This window comes from Phoca vitulina, unplaced genomic scaffold (genome assembly GCF_004348235.1).
Source record: "Phoca vitulina isolate PV1807 unplaced genomic scaffold, GSC_HSeal_1.0 scaffold94, whole genome shotgun sequence".
NCBI classification, from domain to species: Eukaryota; Metazoa; Chordata; class Mammalia; order Carnivora; family Phocidae; genus Phoca; species Phoca vitulina.
This window is the reverse complement of record NW_022589797.1, coordinates 3,561,291-3,584,288: the sequence shown is the minus strand read 5'-3', so window position 1 is coordinate 3,584,288 and position 22,998 is coordinate 3,561,291. Positions and strand designations below refer to the sequence as shown.

Genomic DNA, 22,998 nt, shown 5'->3' with positions numbered 1-22,998 from the left:
GTACATAAGATGTATATATATATATATATATATACATTATTTTGGGGAGTGAACTTCATGGCCTTCATCATATTTTTAACCTAATCTATGGAAGAATCTTCAGAGCTCTGTGGAAATCTTCAAGTTATAGTTACTGGGATAGAGAGAGGCAGTTAGGTCAATTCTGACACAGCTCAGCCCTGAATCTCTGATATCCAGCCATATGCAGTATATGTGACTAACTACCAGATTCCAGGCTCCAGAAAACATCCCTGAGGCTGCAAGGACTCAGTGACCATCTCAACTACGGTCTGGTCCCTGAAAGGACCATTTGTACCTGGATATCTCAGAGATAGAACCAGAAGAGGAAAAATATATATGCTCTGAGCCTAAGGTTAGCTGAGTTCATCATAGACCCCAGGCCACGCCTCTGAGACTGCCCTCTGAACAGGAGGAGGAGATGGGAATCATTGAAGACGGACAGTCATCAGCTCTAGGCCTTGCCCCTAAAAGCATGGGGCCCAAGGGCCTCCCCCCAATCCCTGTAGAAACAAAGCACCAGTCCCTATAACCAGTCATTCTCCCTTATCTAATGCCCAAGGTCTCCCTGGATCCTGAAATAAAACTGACCCTGCAAAGGGAAGGAAGGCCTGCAACTAGCCCAGAAAGCCAACCAGAAAATGGTGTGTATATCCTCACAGGACAGAGTCTAATCCGGGAGTTTCAGAAATGCAAGGTGCTTTGAAGCCCAGATTTCATTTATATTGTGGTTCTCAAACTTTAGTATGAATAACAGTCATCCTGAATGTTTTTGCTGTTGGTTTTTTGTTTTGTTTTGTTTCATTTTGACAGAGAGAGAGAGTGTGCTCGAGCAGGGGGAGGGGCAGAGGGAGAGGAAGAGACTCCCAAGCAGGTTCCACGCTCAGCGCAGAGCCCAACGTGGGGCTCGATCTCACAACCCTGAGATCATGACCCAAGAAAAAATCAAGAGTCAGCCAACTGAGCCACCCAGGCACCCAATGAATGTTTGTTTTATAGTACAGATTCCTATAATAATTGTGATTCAGTAGTTCTGGGGTAGAGCCCAGATATTTACAGGTTGTAAAATGGAACTAGCAATTCTGATCTCAGGCAACCATGGAGTGTACCTTTAGAAAGTATCTAGGGTTTCTAGGGGCTTTAAGGCATCAGATGTGGAAAAAGGGCTTTAAAGGAACTTACAGTCCTCAGATAAATCATTGAAATGCCATGGAGAGCTTCTGGCCAGCACTGGCCAAAGGCCCCTGGGGGGGGTCTATGGCTCCTACTGGTTAGTAATACATTTATATTCTTCAACTAATAGGGAAAATGAATTTGATGCACCAGAACCAAGACCAACTTTGAAGCCCAGCAACCTTTATAGATTATTAAATTTTTATCCTAAAGGGTCATAACAATGGTACCTACCCCATAGAATTACATACAGTGAGAAGTAAATGAGATAATTTGAACAAAGTGTTTAGCATAATGCCCAGACACACAGGAGTTGAGTGTTAGCTGCTGTAATCATTAATTACTGCTAATTATGACTATATCCATGCTCACCAAGAAACCACTGTAGCATCCTGTTTGTGAAAGACTGAGGTCAAATGTGGTCTCTATGGACTGAGGTATTCTCCAGAGAGAAGTTATTATTAAGGGTATTTTTTTTTTTAACTCAAGAGCAAAAAGAGTCAAATCCTCAAATAGATCACCAATGTAATCAAAAACATTTTAGATTTCCCTTTACCTTCAGTTCTGACATTATCCAAAAATCAACTTGGTCCAACAGTACCATCCAAATTTGTTCTGAGTGAAAAATGAAGCTATGGGATTCTGTGCAACTTTTCAGTCAACAGCGACCTCTGCATGCATCAGAACTAAATCTGTGACTATTACCTGAACTGCCAACAGTTTTCAACTACCTAAGAGAGCTGCCCCAAACAAATAAACTTTAGTTTCAGACGAAAGATCCAAGCAGACCAGCAAGAAGACTTGACAACCAAACCGTGATGAACATTTGGCCAAGTATTTCCTCATCAGCCAGGAACCCCTAATATTAGAAAACTCCATCTCTCCACCCCCTCGTCTAGCCTGTTTCCTTAAAATGAATAAGAACTGGTGAGACACATTTCCTGAAAAGGAAGCATGGGTGGTTTTGGATAGAAAGGAATGAAAGGGACAGAAGCAACTAAGTTTCTCCATGAAGAAAGGAAAGAGAAAGAATATTACAGAATAGATTAAGATCAGAAAACAAGACCAATTAGGGCCTTCAGGATAAATATGAGACCTCTCTAGCTGCTCTGATGAAGAGTACCACAGGTCTCGGGGGAGAAAGGATTAAATGTATGGACAGAAATATATAGCCCACCCTCTTCCATATCTTGCATTAGGTCAGTTTGAACATGGCTTTGCCCCCCATCAGTCAGACCTGACATGGATCCTGGAGCCTGGGGATCAGGCCTATCCCAGCCACCATCACCAGAGAACACATCCATGACAAACCCAAATTCCTAATTCCTAAACTACTTCAAGTCACCCCATATTGTAGCCACTCAGGAACAGAAGAAGCTTTGTTTAAAAAAAAAAACAAAAAACTGTATGTTTTAATTCAAGAAATAAAAGTTCACAGGCAATCCAGGACAGGTGCCAGGAATTTGCTCTACACAATCAGCCACACCTGCTGCAAAGGTTCAGGCTCCGTGGAATCACTCTGGCCAGTGCCTCCTGAGATGCTCTTTCAGCTGGGGAATGGAAGGCAGCGACTCCTGGCACTCGTGACAACGCAGGGGCAGCCTCAAGAGCTCAGGCATCCCATCTCGGACACTCACTGTGCCAGCGTCCCGTACCATCTCTATCACAGCTGCAAGCAAAGAAAAAAGTTCAGAGCCCAGCTACTCTGAAAAGCCAATATAAGATACCCCCCAGAAAAGCAAATCTGACTCCAAATAAAAATATGCCAGGTATCCTAAAGCTAGTAAACCTGAGGTTAAACCCACTGTGGGGAAAATGGGCTTGATCAGATTCTAAATCTGAGCAACCTGTTTTTGAAATAATTACATTCCTTTGGGACACACTGTAAGCAAACCATGTTACATGTCACCACAGTGCTTTACTGCTGGTTAGCCCTTGGTCAGTGGTAGCTGCCATCATTAATGTCCCAGCATACTGAAGTTCCACAGTATACACACGGGGAAATGCTCCCTTCCACATACACGCAGCCCTCCCCTCTTAATTAACCACTTGTGACATGAGGCTGCCCCCAAGCTCCTATCCAGCTGATGGCAGAAAAGACAACTGTTCAGAGCTTTCACATCCATGAACTCCAATAATTCTCAGGACAACCTTTAAGTCCCCTGTCATTACAATAAAACATCTTTCTGACTCTGACATAACAACTTTCTAGGTCCCCCCCAAGAAGGTGGCTCAAAGCAAAGTGGCAATCCAAATAATCCAGTTTCTTTTATTTTTTTTTTATTATTATTTTTTTTAATCCAGTTTCTTTTAATGGGTCTCTCTGTATAGGGACACAAAGTGGTACATCGGCTTTTGAGGCCAGGTAATTATCTAAAGAAACAAGAAAATCAAATATAAGAATAGGAAAAAAAAAAAAGAATAGCTGAGAAAATGAAACAAATGTGAAAACTAAAGAACTCTGTTTACCTTGGGATTCTAGGAAGTATTCTGTATTGAAAGAATTCCAATGTTTTTTGTTTTTAAGGCAAGGAGAATCAAAATCCTGGCTGATCACATGAAGGTGCACATGGCTAGTTGAGAGAGAAGGAAATTGACCATTAAATCCATTAAAAACTATGGCTTAATCAAAATGACAAACAGTAAAAGTATGGGTATATAAAATATTGCTAGTGTTTCCATTTAATCTAATTCATTCAATCATTCACTTAAGAACATTTAATGCTCACTAAGTACCTACTAGAGCCAACCATTATTCTAGCACTGGGAATTTAGCAGTGAACAAAATGAGAAAGGCCTCTGCCCTTATAGAAATTATATTCTAGTAAGGAAAGACAAATTTTAAAAAGAAAACAAATAAACAGGGAGAATTCAAATCATTAACATTGCTAAGGAGGGCGCCTGGGTGGCTCAGTCAGTTGAGCGGCTGCCTTCGGCTCAGGTCATGATCCCAGGGTCCTGGGATTGAGCCCCACATTGGGCTCCCTGCTCAGTGGAGAGCCTGCTTCTCCCTCTCCCTCTGTCTGCCACTCTGCCTACTTGTACTCTCTCTCTCTGTCAAATAAATAAATAAAATATTAAAAAAAACAAAAACAAAAACATTGCTAAGGAAAAACACAAACCAGGGAAATGGGACACAGAGTGCTCAGGGGCTAGAAGTTACCTCTTTAGCTAGAGTGTTCAAGGAAGGCCACTCCCAGGCAGTGATTTGAGCTGAGAAAGCAGTCAGGCAAGCAAAGATCTGGAGACAGAATGTTTTGGGGAGTGGCAATGCCAAGTGCAAAGGCCCTAAGAAAGAACTTGGCGCAACTGAGGAACAGAAAGGTGATAGATAGGGCTGGAATGGTTCGAGCTGAGGAAGAGAGACTAGGTAGGAGTCAGAAAATAAAGAGTCTTACAGGCTGACAAGAGGTCTGCAGTGTATTCTGCTTACATTGTCTCTGATTTGCACTTTTAAAAGATCACTCTGGCTGCCCTGCAGAGAAAGAACTATAAAGAGGGTAACAATAGATACAGAGAGGAGTTAGGAAACTACTGCAGAAATAATCACGCCTTAGATTAGAGCTGTAGTGTTTGGAATATATTTTGCAATAGAACCAATAGGACTTCCTAATGGATTAGATGTGGTTTGGGGGAGGTGCCACTTACAGAGATGGGGAAGCTTAAAGGAAAAGCAGGTTTGGGGCAGAAAACCAGGAGTTCTCTTTTGGACTTGTTAAACCCTTTTTGTATAAATATGACTCTTAGAATCATTAATATTTTCTATCCTCCCAATAAATAATCAAAACCAACCAATACATGCAGGAATCCAAAATGGAATATAGGCAGTATCAAACAAACCTAACAGTATTACAAACGAATAAGGGAACCACACTGAAGGGGCTCAGGAAGAAAATAACTAGTGAAATGAACTTCGGAAAAGAGTAGTTTGGATACTGTAAAGATGGAAAGAACTGTACAGAAATACTGTGAGTAAATGTCTTTCTCACAGGGTTATGGGTTAGCTAGCAATTCTGTAATTGTTTTATGTATATACTAAGACCAAACAGGAAAGTGAATTTATTATAGCTAATGAGAGCCACATTTTTCACCCTTGGAGAAAGAAATTACAATAAAGGAAAGGGGGAGACAAGAATGAACCGTGTAGAATTGAACTGGAGCCAGAGATACCAGTATAAGCTTGTTTTTTTCCGCACACATACAGAAATAGATAAAGAAATACGGAGGTGTGTGTATCTGTATGGATTAAGATTCACACATGTATTTCCTGGCCCTATCTGCTGAAAGGACCTAGGAGTAAAGACACCCTGGAATCAACCACTTCTCTCAATATAGAAACCTAGTATCCAAGTCTTGGTTTATAAATATCTTTCTTTCTCCAATAAAATGAACTAAATAAAATAAAAAGTTCATTCCAGGGTGAGAACAGGAAAAATACAGGATAAGCCTGGAATATCTTATTCCAGAAAATAAAGAAGTGCTCAAAAAACGTTGGGGCCCTGTCAAATGATTCGGGACCCAACCTAAAGGAGCTTCCAAGGACTAAAGCTAGAACAATTTGAACAACAAAATGAATAATGATAGACTAAATTAAAACCTATAGAATAAAATATCCATGAGTCCACACTGACAAATAACTGAATAAATACATAGTGGGGGAGAAGGGACAACTCTTCCATACAGAAGAATTCTAATTAATAAAAAAAATCACCATTAGGTAAACACCACAGTAATAACTCTTGCAGGCAAGACCTTCCAATAAATGCTAAAATCCCTGGGCAAAAGTTTGGGGAGAAACAGGATACTAGCATAGTCCCTAACTATTCAAGACATTCATCAATTACAAAGGGAAAAATAGTAACTCAGGAGAAAAACCTGGCAGACATCACCCTAAAAAAATGATCAAGGTTAATATGAGCAATAAGCCATCTCGACATCACATACTCCTTGATATGAATGTACTGAGAAGGACACAACATCACCTCTGTGGTATTAGGGGGGGCGGGGGAAGCATAACCTCAATCTAATCATGAAAAAATATCAGAAAAATCCAAAATGAGAGACATCCTATAAAACCAACCAGTAATCAGGACGCCTGGGTGGCTCGGTCAGTTAGGTGTCTGCCTTCGGCTCGGCTCATGATCCCAGGGTCCTGGGATCGAGTCCCACATCGGGCTCCTTGCTCAGCGGGGAGTCTGCTTCTCCCTCTCCCTCTGTCTGCTGCTCCCCCGCTCATGCTCTCTGTCTCTGACCAATAAGTAAATAAAATCTTTAAAAAAAAAAAAAACAACCACCAGTAATCATCAAAAGTGTCAAGGTCATAAAAACTAGGAAAGGAGAAGGAAGTGTCACAAGTTAGGGGAAACTAAGGAGAGACAACAAATAAATCCAATGCAGGATCCTGGATTAGATCCTGGAGCAGAAAAACATAAAAATAAAAAAATAAAAAATAAAGAAAGGTGAAATTCAAATAAGGTCTAGAGTTTAATTAGTGGTGATATTATGGAAGATCTTTGTTCTGCTTCACACTTTTTTTTATATTTTCTAAACAGAAAATATATTACTTTTATAAGAAAAAAAAATGTTACCCTTTCCTTTCCATACTGTTTATTCAAAATTATAAATAGTGATCATAAAAGGATATGTGAGTGGCAAATTACTGCTCATTTTGCTTCCCACCCACACTTGCCACAGCTCTTTTTAACATTCTTAGAACAATAGCATGTATTACATAAAAAAGGTATGGACACCATGATTACTATGTGAAAAGCACTCTGTAGTCAAAGGGCTCTGTTAGTCTGGGCTGTGCAGCACTGGAGAAATAGGATTATGATTATGGGTGACTTTTGCCCTAAATTTTTGAATAAGATTTTAGCAAAAAAATATATACAGTTGATCCTTGAGCTGACCCCCCCACACTATCAAAAACCCAAAAGTGTAATTTTTACTCCCCCCAAAACTACTAATATCCTACTGTTGATCAGAAGCCTCACCAATAACATAAACAGTCCATTAACACATATTTTGTATGCTATATATATTATATACTGAAATCTTGCAATAAAGTAAGGCAGAGAAAAGAAAAAGTTAAGAAAGTCACAATGAAAATACATTTACAGTATTTTACTATATCAAAAAACATCTGCATATAGGTGGACCAGCACAATTCAAACCTATGTTGTTCAAGGATCAACTGCATTTTTTTTTGTTATTTTCCAAAGTGTTCTATTTCTTTTTTTTTAATTTTATTGTTATGTTAATCACCATACATTACATCATTAGTTTTTGATGTAGTGTTCCATGATTCATTGTTTGTGCACACCCAGTGCTCCATGCAGAACGTGTCCTCTTTAATACCCATCACCAGGCTAACCCATCCTCCTACCCCCCTCCCCTCTAGAACCCTCAGTTTGTTTTTCAGAGTCCATCGTCTCTCATGGTTCGTCTCCCCCTCTGATTTCCCCCCCTTCATTCTTCCCCTCCTATGTTCTTCTTTTTTTTTTCTTAACATATATTGCATTGTTTCAGAGATAGAGATCTGTGATTCAACAGTCTTGCACAATTCACAGCACTCACCATAGCACATACCCTCCCCAATGTCTATCACCCAGCCACCCCATCCCTCCCACCCCACCCCCCACTCCAGCAACCCTCAGTTTGTTTTCTGAGATTAAGAATTCCTCATATCAGTGAGGTCATATGATACGTCTTTCTTTGATTGACTTATTTCGCTCAGCGTAACACCCTCCAGTTCCATCCACGTCGCTGCAAATGGCAAGATCTCATTCCTTTTGATGGCTGCATAATATTCCATTGTATATATACACCACATCTTCTTTATCCATTCATCTGTCGATGGACATCTTGGCTCTTTCCACAGTTGGGCTATTGTGGACATTGCTGCTATAAACATCGGGGTGCACGTACCCCTTTGGATCCCTACATTTGTATCTCTGGGGTAAATACCCAGTAGTCAACTGCATTTTTTTTAAATGAGGCCCAACATACATCAACCCTATGACCTAGCAACTTCACTTCCAGGAATTTACCAAAGGGCAAAAAAATGAAATATGTGCATGATATACACAACAACATACATGAATCTCAAAATCATAATGCTAAAAAAGGTCCGACAGAAGAAAAGTACACATTGTATGATTCCACTTATATGAAGCTCTAGAACAGGCAAAACTAACCTATGCAGAAAGAAATCAGAACAACGCTTGAGGGTTGAGGGGAAGATTAATTGAAAAGAAGCGCAGGGGAACTTTCTGGGATATGACAGAAATGTTCTGTATTTTAATCAGAGTGATAGTTACATGGCATAAATGTTTGTCAAAACTGACCAAACTATAAATCTTGTGCATTTTGTTGTATGTAAGTTATGCCTCTATTTTTTTTTTTTTTAAGATTTTATTTATTTGACAGAGAAAGACTCAGCGAGAGAGGGAACACAAGCAGAGGGAGTGGGAGAGGGGGAAGCAGGCTTCCCTCTGAGCAGGGAGCCCGATGCAGGGCTCGATCCCAGGACCCTGGGATCATGACCTGAGCCGAAGGCAGCCGCTAATGACCGAGCCACCCAGGCGCCCCAGTGATGCCTCAATTAAAAAAAAAAAAAAATACTGATGGGGGAAAAAATGTGGCACAAAAATTTCATTTGGTTAAAGTGGCCCATCATATAAGTCATAATTCGCTGAATAAAATGTGAAGAATGTTGGGCAGTTAAAAAAAAATAACCAAAAGAAATTCTGACACATGCTACAGCAGAGATGGACCTTGAAGACATGATCCTAAGTGAAATAAGCAGTCACAAAAAGACAGATACTGTATGATTCCACTTATATGAAGCACCTAGAGTAGTCAAATTTATAGAAACAGAAAGTAGAATGATAACTGCCAGGGACTGTAAAGGGGAACGGGATGTAGTTTGGGAAGACGAAAAAGGATCTAGAAGCAAATGATGGTGATGGCTGCACAACAATGTAAATGTACTTAAACGCCAATGAACTGTAATACTTAAAATCGTTAAAATGTTAAATCTTGTTAGGTATATTTTATCACCAAAAAAACAAACAAATACAAGATAAAAACTCCAAAATCCAATTAGTCTGCTTATCTTGTTGCTTAGCTCTAAAGAACTATGGTGATCTGCCTTGCTTGCATTCTTTAAAAAGACTGTTATTCCTTTCTGAATACTTCTGGGTATGAGCCAAAGGCAAACAGGCTCTATATTTTTCTCTCATTTTATTTTAAATCTTAGATCTACTGAGTTGTCACAATAAAAGTCAGTGATGTTTGTCTCCTTCAAAGCAATGGTCCTTAATTGTTTAGGAGTTTATAGATGCTTCTGAAAAATCTGAATAAAAGTCACAGGCACAAAAAATAAAAAGAAAAATCAAGGCAAGTCAGGCATAAGGGTGGAAGTTTCAGCCCACTTCCTTGGAAACATCCCACCCTAGTCCCCTGGGCCTCGGAACTATCAGCACACCCAGGCTGAATCCATCTGTCCACCTAGACAGAACCAGAATGCACTGGCACTACACACGACACTTACCTCATGCTGGGAATGGCATGGTAACCCAAACGGAAGCGGAGTTTGCTGGACCCAGCAAAATCTGTGATCATCTTTTCCCCCACAGTGTGCATGTGTTTAAGGAGCTCAAGGTGTTCCCTGGTCACAGCCTTCAGACTGGAAATGGAAGCCCATGGTAAGACCAGCCAGTGATGACGAGCCTTGGGATATTTATCCTTAATCACCACCACCTGCTCATCTTTGTAAACCTAGCAGAGGGGCATAAGAGAAGGAACAGACATCTACCACACATCTTTTGCATGCCAGGTGCTGTCATATTCACTAACTCACTTAACTCCCAACACAATCTTATGTAAAAGGTTTCAGTATCCCAATTTTGTCAGATGAGAACTGAGACTTGGAACATGTCTTGCACTGTCACAGACTTAACAAAGTGGGAAGTCTAAGATTGTAAACCAGGTCTAGTTGACTCCAGAGTGTGTGTTTTCAATCACCACACTACAAAGAATACACAGAAAATGCATAGTACAAAATAGTTCCTAAGGTTCTGATGTAACATCCCCGCAAGCATTAATTCAAATGCACCCTTCTCCACTCTAACCCAGCAGACCATGTGTCACAATCATGTGTTCACAATCATGTGAAGCCCTACCAGATCTGGCCCCTTGTAACCCAGGATGTAATTTAAGAAGAACTCAAAGACTCCTCCCAGGATGACGCCTGACTATTAATCCCAGGCAGCCCAATAACTACAGTCACAATATATTACCTGACACTCCCTTGAAAGAAACCCCACTAAGGTTAACACAACTTCCCTTAATAGCACCCAGAAGTTTAGAAGGAACAAAGAAGAGGGGATATTCATTTAAGGAACTGAGCTTCTCTCCAACCAATTCCAGTTGCTAACTTACTGATAATCGGAAAAGATGCTTGGTTCTCACAAAATAGCCCAATAAAACGAACCTCAGTCAGAAGGACTGATCTCCTTTGCTTTCACTTGTAGTTATGACCTCCGTGGAGTAGTCACTTAAAACATGAAGTGTATTGGGGCGCCTGGGTGGCTCAGTCGTTAAGCGTCTGCCTTCGGCTCAGGTCATGATCCCAGGGTCCTGGGATCGAGCCCCGCATCGGGCTCCCTGCTCTGCGGGAAGCCTGTTTCTCCCTCTCCCACTCCCCCTGCTTGCGTTCCCTCTCTCACTGTGTCTCTCTCTGTCAAATAAATAAATAAAATCTTAAAAAAAATAAAATAAAATAAAAATGATGCGGGAGAAATCTATTTAAAAAAAAAAAAATGAAGTGTATTTCAATGCCAAAATGTTATTCTGACCTGCATTTTGGGATCCTGCATAGAAATTTTCAAGCCTTGACTCCAGTGGCCCAATGATTCCTGAAACAAAAAGGGGCCATAAAAATTGCAAATGTCAATAGTTGTATTTGGCATTAGTTAATATTATATGTCAGCAAAGCCCAACCAAACTTAGCAATGAGATTAGTTTTTAAGAATTAAGCTATACCCCCTTTACTCAATCGTTTGCCTTTATAACCTAAACCGGCTCCATTTTCTTCCTATACAGGATTCAGAGCTGTGTGTCTAGACGAAGGCTGGAGATGCCAGAGTGTCAACTGCATCTTCTTCGCCCTCTCCCACTCCACCTACAGCCTAACTACATTTCCACTTTGACATCAGGATGCAAATCACATGATCTATGAACAGTGTTCCAATGCTAACCTTCTACAGATAAACATATGACTGACCCATTTTAGCAGTTCCATGCTAAGCACACCGCCATTATCTCCCTACCGTCAAGTGGCTTACCTCAGGAATTCAAGAGAAAAGTACATGAAGGGACATTCACCCAAGTGACTGGTGACACAAACAAGTGACTCTTTCATCATGGTTAATAAGCCTTGTCATGGTTAATAACCCCTTATGCGTATCTGGGCTTTACAGTGTACAAAACAATCAAGCAGTCATTATATCTCATTTAATCTCCACATCATCTATCAAGCACACGGCCCTCACCTTTTTGGTAGATGCATCTTTCCCTTTCTTTGAGGGCACAGAGGATTGGCCAGGGTCACTCCCAGGTTCCAGTCCTCTACAGGACTCAGCTTCCTGGGCAGCATCCCTTTCTATAGAATCACTGTTGCCTGACCTCTTTCTCTTCCTGTGTGTTTCTAGGCCAGGGCTCTCTGCCTCTTCCTCAAATTCTACAATATATGGATAAAGTTCATTCACCATGTGGAGAACTTGGCCAGGCTGCAGCTTCACCTCTTGGTCCTTCCCAATTATGACTGAGTCAATGCTGGTGGGATTGACCCCTACCTATAAATAATCAGAAAATAATTACAATGATAGCCATAATACCATTAGCAGCATAGCCACTGCTATGTTAACCACTTACTGCATGCCAGGCACCATGCTTAATGCTCACTCCCCACACGTGACAGAGAAGCTTTTATTGGTTGGCACAAACACTCTAAAATCAACAGCATAAGAAAATCATCAAGTATAAAATGGAAATCCAAATTACAAACATACATACCTGCTTCACCTTGACATATCCTTTGTTACACTCTGCTTTCAACTGTACTGAAAGAGATTTTAAAAAGTTAAACCTAAATGCCACAAAGAACCAAGCACTTGCTCCTATTCTCCTAACAGGACAATGAAGCCTCACTCCAGGAGGCAACTTGACTATGATTTCCTCAAAGACCTATGAGCAAAATTGCCTGTTATGCAGGTGGCTGGGCTCCAAATCCTTCCATAAAATGTCCACCAGCACACATACTCCCTTAGCTCCTGCTAATATCCCTACGAAGCAGCTTCACAGAATCCCCACAAATCTCGCTATTCCAGAGCCCTTGGCCCACTCAGGATCGCAGACTCTGCAGTCAGGGAAGGGACCCCATTCTCTCACAGACTCTTGGTTCATGATTATATCAGGCTTCCACTATTTAGTAAAACTACGAGATGCTTTCAATAGAAAAAGGCAAAAGATACACTTCTGGAAAAGAGAAGTTCAGCTGGCCTTAGTAGGCAGAGTGATTATTCTAGGAAGAGGATTGCAGGAACAGAACAGTCTGAGCATATGTGGGAAGAAATAACATTAAATACTTGTGTTCAGAGAAGTGAACAAAGTTTCTGGGGGGAGACAGGGTGCACAGACACCACAGCTGCTCTCCAGGAAAGAACAGGCAGAAGACAGGCTGACATACAAGTCCCTACAGTTGCTGTTGTGAAATGGGGACAGAGTGAAAAGCAGTATCTGCTTCTGTATCTCAGACCTAGCCAGCTCAAGTATGGTTTTTTTTTTCCCCATTTAGATTAACTCATGTGGAAAAAATCATAATCAGTACTGCAGACTCTAAGCACTGAGAAACTCTATGGGGAACACACATGTGGGGGTCTGGTAGCAGTGAGCATGTCCAGAGTTTATATGTAAAAAAATGAGGTACATGGTAAGGCTTTTTCCTAAGGACGTTCTTTTCATTAAATCCCAGGAAAGGCATTTCAAGAGCTAGATGCCATAGTCTTATAAAAATAACCCCCTCTGTGTGAGGCATTATGTAAAGGATGGAACTATCCCATCACTTCTCAGACATGGTTTCAGGCTGGAGGTCCCAGAATTAACTGTCTCACTGCTCAATGAGGAATCTCCCTGGGCAAAGCAGGGTACAAGATTCAGGTCCACCACCCCATAGTAACAGGATGGAACCTGCCTATTCTCAACACTGAATATTAACCACTTCCAGAGGGTAGAATCTGGGGTGAATGGGTCCCTGGTGTTAGCTAAAAGAGCTCAGTTCCTGAGTTTTGTTTATGGCAGACAAAAAGATTCTACCAATAGCATCCAGGAAATGTGCATCTTGGGTTATCATTATCCTGAGGAACAAAACACAGTAATCTGCACATTGCTATGACCAAGTACCTTGCTGTCGAGAACATTTCTTGTCAACAATCTTGGTCTCTGGGCCACGCCCAACCATGACTGCTTCCAAATGTGGAAGTTTGATTCGCTGGTGCCGGTTATCCTGTCTCACCAACCAGCACACCCTCATCATTACTCTGAGAGAAAAAAACAGAAGAGAATCACTGGAAAAATTAGCACAAGTCCTCCAGGGCCACACCCCAGCACCACCACATATGCCATCTACCAGTGACTTCACCTAGGTCTCAATTTTCTCACCTGTAAAACATGATGATGACAGGACTCATGAGGCTGTTGTGAAAATTAAATAAGATAATGTATATATTTACCTCTGTGCCTAAATCAAGCTAAGCAATCAAATATTATGTTTATTGATATACTCTATGTGCTGACCATTAGCCTACACACTGAGGATAAAAGAATAATTAAACATTGTCCCTATCCTTGAGGGGCCTGGAGTATAGGTGGGGCAGATAGACTCATATGTCAATTATTACAATATAATGTGATAAGCACCATAAAAAGGGATTAACCAAATATGGCATTAGCTCAGGGAAAGGAATAACTGACTCTTGTAAGTAATATCAAAAACAGCTTAATGAGGAAGGGATATTTATGCTGAGTTTTAAAGCATGAGAAGGAGTTTGCATGGCAGAGAATTAAGGACATAAGAATAGAGGATGTTCTTCAGTCCACAGGCATCTTTATGTATATTAGGTTTCCCTCCTTAATCATCATATCAATATTAGAACAATACATTTTATTGCCATCTAACAGAAGATTGTCATAATAAATATACAAACCTACAATGTCTAAAGTGTGAATGTGGCCCCTCTGTGCAATACACAAACTGCACAACAGTGAAGGAACTGGTTTTCTTTTGAAAACAACCTTTAGGGGCGCCTGGGTGGCTCAACTGATTAAGCATCAACTCTTGATTTCAGCTCAGCTCATGATCTCAGGGCTGTAAGATGGAGCCCTGCATTGGGCTCTGGGCTCAGTGGGGCGTCTGCTTAAGATTCTCTCTCTCTGCCCCTCCCCACCCACCCATCCCAATCACCGCTCCCTCTGCATGCGCACACACACTTTCCCTCTCTAAAATTAATAAATAAATCCTAAAAAAGGAAGGAAGGGAGGGAGGGAGGAAGGAACGAACGAACGAACGAACGAACAACCTTCATGGCCACATAGGATATCAGTAGAAGGGAAAGAGACAAGAAATTTGGGAGAAAAAAAAAAAGAAAGAAATTTGGGAGAGAGATGAGTCCTGAACAAAGGCAGGGGAAAGGGAATGGAGAGGAAGAAGATCCAGAAAAATTGTGAAGGTAGACTTAATTACTGACTGTATTTGGGGAATGACAAAGGAGTAAAGGGAGACATCAATCAAGACTTCTGATTTGGAAATAGCCATTAACCACAATGAGAAATAAACAAGGAGACATAATTTGAAGGTAAATGGCAGATGAAGAAGGGATGATTTCTGATTGAAACACAATTAGATTAAGATCCACAGGTCAAGGTAGGATATATGGGTAGAAAGCTCAGGGAGAGGAATGGGCAGAATGTATATATTTGAGAGGCATCAACATGTCAGAGAAGGTGAGGCAAAGAGAGAGCATGAGATCACCCAGAGAGGGAGAGCAGGAAATTATGCGCAGAGACAGGACTAGGATCTTTGGGATGCCTCCAGAAACTGACCATTCAAGCCTCTAATACCCTCTGAGAAATGTGCCCTGCAGGCAAGGTAGCACTTATCAGGCCCTCTGCACAAGCTGTGTCCAAAGGGAACAAAAAAGGAACAAGATTTTTAAAAATCAGAGTTTTATTACCATCTGCAAAGAAAGGATAATGCAAAGGAGTGAAGCAAATGAGTGCTGAAGAGGTGCAAAGTCAAAGAAATTTGATCAGTCAGGAAAGGCTTTGGAAACCACCCAAATGAAAATGCCGAGAAGACTGACAAGGAAGAAAATAAGTGGGAGGGGACATTCCATTTTTTTTAAAAGATTTTATTTATTTATTTGACAGAGAGATAGGCAGAGAGGCAGGCAGAGGGAGAGGGAGAAGCAGGCTCCCCGCTGAGCAGGGAGCATGATTCGAGGCTCAAACCAACTGAGCCACCCAGGTGCCCTGGGACATTCCATTTTTAAAAGCACAAGTGACAGGGACACCTGGCTGGCTCAGTCCGAAGAGCGCGCAACTCTTGATCTCTGGGTCATTGAGTTCAAGCCCCACACTGGGTGTGGAGATTCTTAAATAAATAAAACTTAAAAAAAAAAAAAAAAAGGTACAAGTGACAACACAGACTTCAGCAATAAGCCACAGGTAAGGGGTAGAAAGCAGACCTTATTAGCTGACCCAGAGGAGCTGCCCCAGAGAATCACCAAAAAATTGCAGAGGTACTGAACACTAGGCTGAAAAGTTTAGACTTCACAATCAACAAGAGACAACTGCCAAGTTATTGAGCTGCAGAGCAAAGTGAAACAACAGCTATGTGTAGGCAGGCTGGAGCGGAGAAGTCTAGAGTCAGAGATTAGTCACGAGGCTGTCAACATAATGACCAGAGTGAGGTCCAAAAGTTCAGCAGGTCTTTGTGAAGGAATGGATGCAAGAGCATGAAGAGTCAGCTGCATACCTAAAATCCTGAAACTGGAGCCTCAAATGATGATGATGCTACAGGCAAGTCCCACTTTTAAATGCTATGTGTTCAGAGGGGCATCTGTTTGCACTTGCTGGAAACTGATGAGTGAGCAGGTAATGGACTGAGAAGTGAAGTATGTCTTCATCAGGCCTTGGGAAATAAGTCATGGTGACTGACTACTCACAGTAATAAAAGAAATCTGGAGAGAGCACAATTTGAGAGCAGGGACAGGAAGGAATCTGATGGGCCGCTGAGAGCATGGCTGGCTGTTGCAGGATAATAGGAACTACCCCTCCTGCCCTATACACACACTCATTCCCACCAAAATTCTCAAGTTATGATGTTCCTATTTACTACTTCTTGAGAAGCTAAAGCAGTGACTGCACAATGCTCACGCAACTAATGTTAAGCAACATTTTGGCCCATTTTAGCCTCCAGTTCCAATTTCTAGGAATGAAGCATTTTAGAATATGGGGAGTACATAATGATAGATGCTCCTGAATCTTTAAATTGGTCCATCCAATAAAACTCCATAAACTGCAAGTTCTAGGACAGAAGTCAAGCCCATTTTTTGCTTACCAATATATCTCCAACACTTAATACTTGGCATACAAGAACGCAATATATATTGCAAGTGAATCACCAGATGATAATCCTATCCAGATTCTCATCCCTTCCTTCTCTTTCCCCTGCTCCAGTTCCTCTTAAGTGGTCCTTTGCTCCTCTCTTTGGGCAATCCCATCCTCACATCTAGGCAGATAAATCCTAATTCTCTATTTTCTAACTCCCTACTTTTCATTCCAGAGTTGTAGGGATTGGTCAGGAAAAAATTCTGGTTATATCTTAAGGAACCAAAGTGATCTGATAGGCCACACAAGCCCAGCAATCTGATAATGTGGAACAGTGCTGTCCAGTAGAATTTTTTGCAATGATGGAAGTATCGTTAACCTGCATTGTCTAATAACGTAGCCACCATGTGACAATCAAGCATCCAAAATGTAGCTAGTGCAACCAAGGAACTAAAGTTCTTAGATTTTTTTTAAACATACATTTAAATAGCTACATGTGGCTGATGGCTACCATGATATCCAACCCAGCCCCAGAAATTTGCCCAACCTGGTAAGTACCAAATTCCTCAGGCTTGAGGTTAAGACCCTCATACTCTACCCCCACAAAGGTTACTTATGTCACCTCCTACTTCCTTTCATAGAACTAGCCCACCCTTCCCTTCCCCCAGACTCACATACGTTTATTCTTACACACAAATACATCCCTCAGGTATGATGTACTGAGTCACATCTCCCAAGTAAGTCATTCTTAATATGATCTCCTGGCATTGGATTATACCGTTTCCTCCTTCCTAGAATCCCAAATCCTTCTCAATTCCCAAGTCCCACCTCCTCCAGGGAGGCTTCACTGAACTATCTTGTCTTCTCTACATCTTGCCATAGGGTGTGGTCAATTTATCTTCACAGTTCTCTGAAAATTAAATGTGGATGTAATTCTACTCTCCAAATGAGATTATAATCTCCTTATATACAGCCTGCATCACTACCCATCCATACAGAAAACTCAGGTCTCTAGAAGATTATGGCCCTGGGCTAGGCCTGGCCTTATACTTCTCAATATCCTCTGGTGTTTGGCATACCTTTATCTAGTGCATACTATCTGCTAGGCACTTCTTAAATGTCTTACTTTTATTATCTCATTTAATTTTCCCAGCAACTCTCATTCTAAGGAAAAGAAAATTTAAGGCTTAAGAAAAAATAGGTAACCTATTTTTAGTTTGGCATAACCAATGTGTGCCAGAGATAGGATTTGAATCAATTCTAAAGAACGGGTTCTTAATCACTACACCATATACCTTTTGTCTTCACTCATTTGATCATTCAATTAAAATTACTATGTGCCAGGGCGCCTGGGTGGTGCAGTCAGTTAAGCGTCCGACTCGTGGTTTTGGCTCAGGTTGTGATCTCAGGGTCATGAGATCAAGCCCCACGTCGGGCTCCATGCTCAGCATGGAATCTGCTTGAGATTCTCTCTCTCTCTCTCTACCCCTCCCACTCGTGTGCTCTAAAATAAATAAATAAATCTTTTTAAAGAATTACTACATGTCTACAGTGTGCCTTGTGCTATTCTAGTACTGAGAATAAAGAAATAATACATATCACTCATATAATCCAGGTATAATATATCATGCCTGCCTTCAAAAGGCTCAGTCTTGTGGGGGAGAGAAACACAAAAACATTTATAACAAATATAGTAAGTATAGTGATTGGTCTGTGCAGAGTATCATGGGAGCACAAGGCCGGAGTACCCAACCCAGACATGGAAAAAGGAGATGTCAAGGAAGATTTCCTATAGGAGTCAGACCTAAAATGAGTCCTATATATAAGCCAGATTAACTAGGTGAAGGGTCACCCTAATTAGGTGAGAAGGAAGTGGATAAAGGAAACAGGGAGAAAATTCAAGTCAAAGGGAATAGCAAGGGCAATGCACAAAGAAATAATAGACTGCACATGAAGAAGCAGTTCAGTGTTGCTACAACTTAAAATATGAGGCAGAAAAGAGGCTAGAGACACAGGCACGTCCAGAATAAGCAGAGCCCTGGGTGACTGGCTGAGAAGCTCAAACTTTAGAAGTTCCACTGGATTTTACAATTTAATAAACAATAAAAATTTGCTAAGTGAATGAGAAAAAAGATCAGATGAATGAATAGACAGATACTTAAAGATTATTAAGCAGAACTTTAACACAGATTTGTGTCAAAGATCATTTGGGGGAGGAGGGTACGTGTTACTTCTATCACCTCATGTGAGAAGATACATGGGGAACAGGACTGGAGGCAGGGAAATCAGTCAGAAGGCCATCACATTTCAGATGAAAGATGACGGTGCCTAAAGTAGTTCAAAGGTAGGGATGAAGAACAACACAGATTTGAGAAATATTTAGGGGGTAAAATCATCAGGACATAGTGATCTATGTAATGAGAGCAAGTTCAGGGAAGACAGAGTTCAGTTTCAGGCTTGTGAATTTGAACTGCGGGACTTGCAGGCAGAGCTGTCTAGTAGGGTGGTCAGAGGTGAGGGTGAAAGTCAGAAAAAAGGGTCTGACAACTTTGATTTGGGAGCATGTAGAAGGGAGTTAAAACCAAGCTAGTTGGGGCGCCTGGGTGGCTCAGTTGGTTAAGCAACTGCCTTCGGCTCAGGTCATGATCCTGGAGTCCCGGGATCGAGTCCCGCATCGGACTCCCTGCTCAGCGGGGAGACTGCTTCTCCCTCTGATCCTCCCCCTCTCATGCTCTCTGTCTCCCATTCTCTCTCTGATAAATAAATTTAAAAAAATCTTTAAAAAAAAAAAAAAAACCCAAGCTAGTTGATGTGCTCTCAGGCAGTGTATACAGAACAAAAACAGTGAGCCAAAGTCACAAGCCTTGCAAATACCCAACATTTTAGGGGAGGAAGAAAAAAGACTACCCACAGGAGAAATGGCTGGTGAGAGAGACACATGGAGAAACAGCTAGAATGTAAGCTCCTTACAAGGAGGCACTTTGTCTTCCTAGTCTCTGTATCATAATAAATGTTTGTTAAATAAATTAGCTGAATGTATTATTCTGGAAAGCAAAGCAGTAGAGGAGTGAGAGTTTCAAAAGCAGCAAAGGTGACTAAAAAATGTCAATCTGGTTTGATAATTACTGTAACTTTAAGGTTAAAATTTCAGGGGAATGATAGGTCTCAAAGGGAGACTGAAGAAAGGAGTGAAAGGTGAGGATATGGAGATAGAATTTAGAATACTCTTTAAAATAGTTTGAATAAGAAGGGAAATAGAGTTACTGGATGACAGCTAAAGGAAGGATGGATCACTAAGACTTCCTTTCTTTCTAGCTTGGTAGGTTAGGGGGCAGGTGACCAGGAATCTGAGAAATTTGACATGTTTATACAAAACTAGGACATAGGGGCAGAAAAGACAAATGAAAACAAGGTCTCATAGATGAAAATATAAAAGGTAAGATGCAAAGACACAGGGATTCGCTTTTATCAGAGCAAAGTGAAAGAAAGGTAAAAAGCGTGTAAGTCTAAGACTTTTTTTAAGAAGGGAAAGCAGGGGCAAAAATTTGAGGGAAAGCACATCTGATGACCTCAATCCACTCCATAAAATAGTAGGTAGGAGTGAGGTGTTTGGGAGCTTAATGAACAGTTGAAAAAAATCAATGTAATACAGTGGATAACATCCGGGCCTCTTAAGTTCAACTGCTTGAGTTCAAATCATGGCTCGGTAACCTACCCACTGTGTGATTTGACGCCAATCATTTAACCTAAGCTTTTAATTCTTTAGCTGTAAAACAACATTAAGAATTGCTCTACAACACAGGGTTGTCACAAGGACTGAATGAGGAAGTATGCAAAGCTCAGTGTCTGGCAAAAAGTAAGTATTCAACACTATTATCACTGGTTAACAGTGAAAACAAGATAAAAGCAAGGGCTAAGGACATGTAAAAAGATCATCCCCCATCACTGACTGTGCAACTTAGGCGGAAGGGCACAAGTCTGTATTGTCTCCCTACATGTACAGTCTGGTCTCAAGTATTCTAACAATTCCTAATATGTTAGATTCCCTAAAGACTCTAAACCTGGGTCACACTAATTCCAAATGGAAATTATATCCCTGCTTTTTTGGACCACTATCACTGCCTGCATGAGAAAAAGCTTGCTTCTTCTGGCCCTCCCATTAGGCCTGTTGAGGACGACGTGAAGGCCCCTCCAGTTCCTTTCAGGAAGCGCTTCTAGAGGAAACAATGCCCTTCCTGACAAGCTGAGCCGCCTCCTGGGCTGGACAATACCCTCTCTCTCTAATCTTTTTTTCTGCTTGTGTTGTGACCAAGCTGTGGGGTGAGAGGGGAGGTGAACGAACGTGAGGTGGGGCGGCGACCGAAAAACGGCCCAAGGGAGCTTGGCAAAGTGAGACGCCTAGAGCCCGAGGACGGAGCAAAGCCTGACGGGAAAAAAGCCATAAAAGCATTATTCAAGGAACATGATTCAAGGGCAGTAATGACCCCGGTCCAGGACCCACAACCACGGTTTTCCACCCGGCCAGCAGAGGAGGTAGGCCGACAACTGCCTTACCTCGAGACCGCGGCGACAGACAAGCGCAAGTCACTCTTCAGAGCCGCACCACTTCCGGCGCTGTGTGATGACGTCACGAGGCCATCCAGGGAGCAACCGGTGATGTCACCAGTGCCCGTCCTAAGATTGGCTGAAAGGGTCTCTCCCAATACCCGGATCGGGAAGCGTCCGCCCCTACTGGTCCCTCTGGGGTCGAGGTCCTAGTGCGGTTTCTGGCAATGATCCCGTGGAGGACTAGCGGAGCTTCTCTCCATCCGAGTGTCTCTTCCCTGTCACCACCTCTCAGTCTGAGTCCGGAGAGACTTCAGGCAGCTGTCCTCTCTGTGGCCGTTTCTAGGCAACTGTGCAGTGCCTTGACACTCCGTTAGTAGAAGCTCACTACCTTTAAGGCCATCTTTTCCGCTGTAGAAAGTACCTGCTGTGGCATCGTTTTCCTGCCCTCTTTCAAAACTGCAATCGACTCTCTTTTGTCTGGGGAGAAAGGGCTGGAGGGGCTTGCGGTGGGGAAACCTGATGAAGATTGTTTTAATGCTGTCTTTACTAAATGAACTGGCTGACAGGCAGTTAGGGAGGAGAGAAGCAGCAGGCTGCTGGGATGAGATGGGTTTACCGATTTTTATAGCGATTCCAGGATGTTCCCTAAGAGTCATGTATTGAAATTATTCGAAGGCATTTTGGCAGATGCAACAATTCTTATCTTGTGGGTGAAGGCGTAGTTTATAATTTTTCTCAAACTAAATAAAAACAGCCTTAAAGGAGTCACATTTCTTGCTCAGGATGGAATATATTTCCTTCCACAGAAAAGCAGAGTTAACGGTATGACAGAGATACCAGAGCTATTAAAATAGGGTAGAAGAATCTTCCAGGAAACACAGAAAAGAGACTTCCTCTTTTTAGCAGTGAAGATGCAGGTTTATATTAGGGTCACACCAGGAAGTAGGGGAGCACAGGAAGCATCTTAGCCACACAGCCTTCATGGTGGTGGAATGTGATTCACTGCTACTGGAGGTAAAATTAGGTGGCTCTGGTCACCTGACCAGTTCCCTCAGAATTAAGTTTCTCTTAGCCTCTGCTTCTATCTGACCTGCCTTAGTGTGTCTTGAATTCAAAATTGGATTGGATTATTCTAATTGGATTATTTACCATATATTGTGCAAAATTGGGCAGAGTTTCCATGCCCAGCCTACTAGGTCTAGCCCTTTGTCTATAGCATATTACTGGCCAGAGAAGCAGGGTCACATGGCACAAGGGCATGACAAACACTTAAGACTTTCACAGACCCTACCCAGAACAGAAAACATATCACAAACAGATACACAGAAATTAATAAAGAGTTGTTTGTAGTATTAGCTAATGTCGTGGCCCTCAAAGTGTAATCCTTGGATCAGTAGCAGTAGCCTCACAACACCTAGGAACTTGTTAGAAATGCAAATTCTCAGGCCTCACCCCAGGCTTACTGATTCAGAAACTTTGGGGGTGTGGCCCAGCAGTCCGTTTTAATGAGCCCATCAGGTTATCCTGATGCATGATCAAGTTAGAGCTTCAAATTAGGAAGGCAAAGACTTCAATCTGTACATCATG

At 41.7% G+C, this 22,998-nt stretch overlaps 1 protein-coding gene across 9 annotated transcripts in view; it reads right to left on the bottom strand.

Annotated features, from left to right (window-relative positions):
* APTX (aprataxin) overlaps nucleotides 1-22,998 on the bottom strand; it is an 88,325-nt gene that overhangs the window by 51,843 nt on the left and 13,484 nt on the right. For 4 of the 9 annotated variants that reach the window (XR_004298416.1, XM_032396716.1, XM_032396717.1 and 1 more), the window contains exons 1-8: nucleotides 21,418-21,464; nucleotides 13,657-13,793; nucleotides 12,271-12,317; nucleotides 11,748-12,050; nucleotides 11,052-11,111; nucleotides 9,746-9,972; nucleotides 3,661-3,764; nucleotides 2,678-2,860 (exon numbers count right to left, since the gene is read on the bottom strand). Coding sequence is in view for 8 of the 9 variants with exons in the window: in XM_032396716.1 (XP_032252607.1) it covers nucleotides 2,706-2,860; nucleotides 3,661-3,764; nucleotides 9,746-9,972; nucleotides 11,052-11,111; nucleotides 11,748-12,050; nucleotides 12,271-12,317; nucleotides 13,657-13,789 (1,029 nt within the window). In the remaining variant the exon portion in view is untranslated. Of the gene's footprint in view, nucleotides 1-980; nucleotides 2,861-3,660; nucleotides 3,765-9,745; nucleotides 9,973-11,051; nucleotides 11,112-11,747; nucleotides 12,051-12,270; nucleotides 12,318-13,656; nucleotides 13,794-21,417; nucleotides 21,465-22,998 lie in introns of those variants that run through there. The other 5 variants (XM_032396715.1, XM_032396720.1, XM_032396719.1 and 2 more) reach the window with 5 other exon arrangements.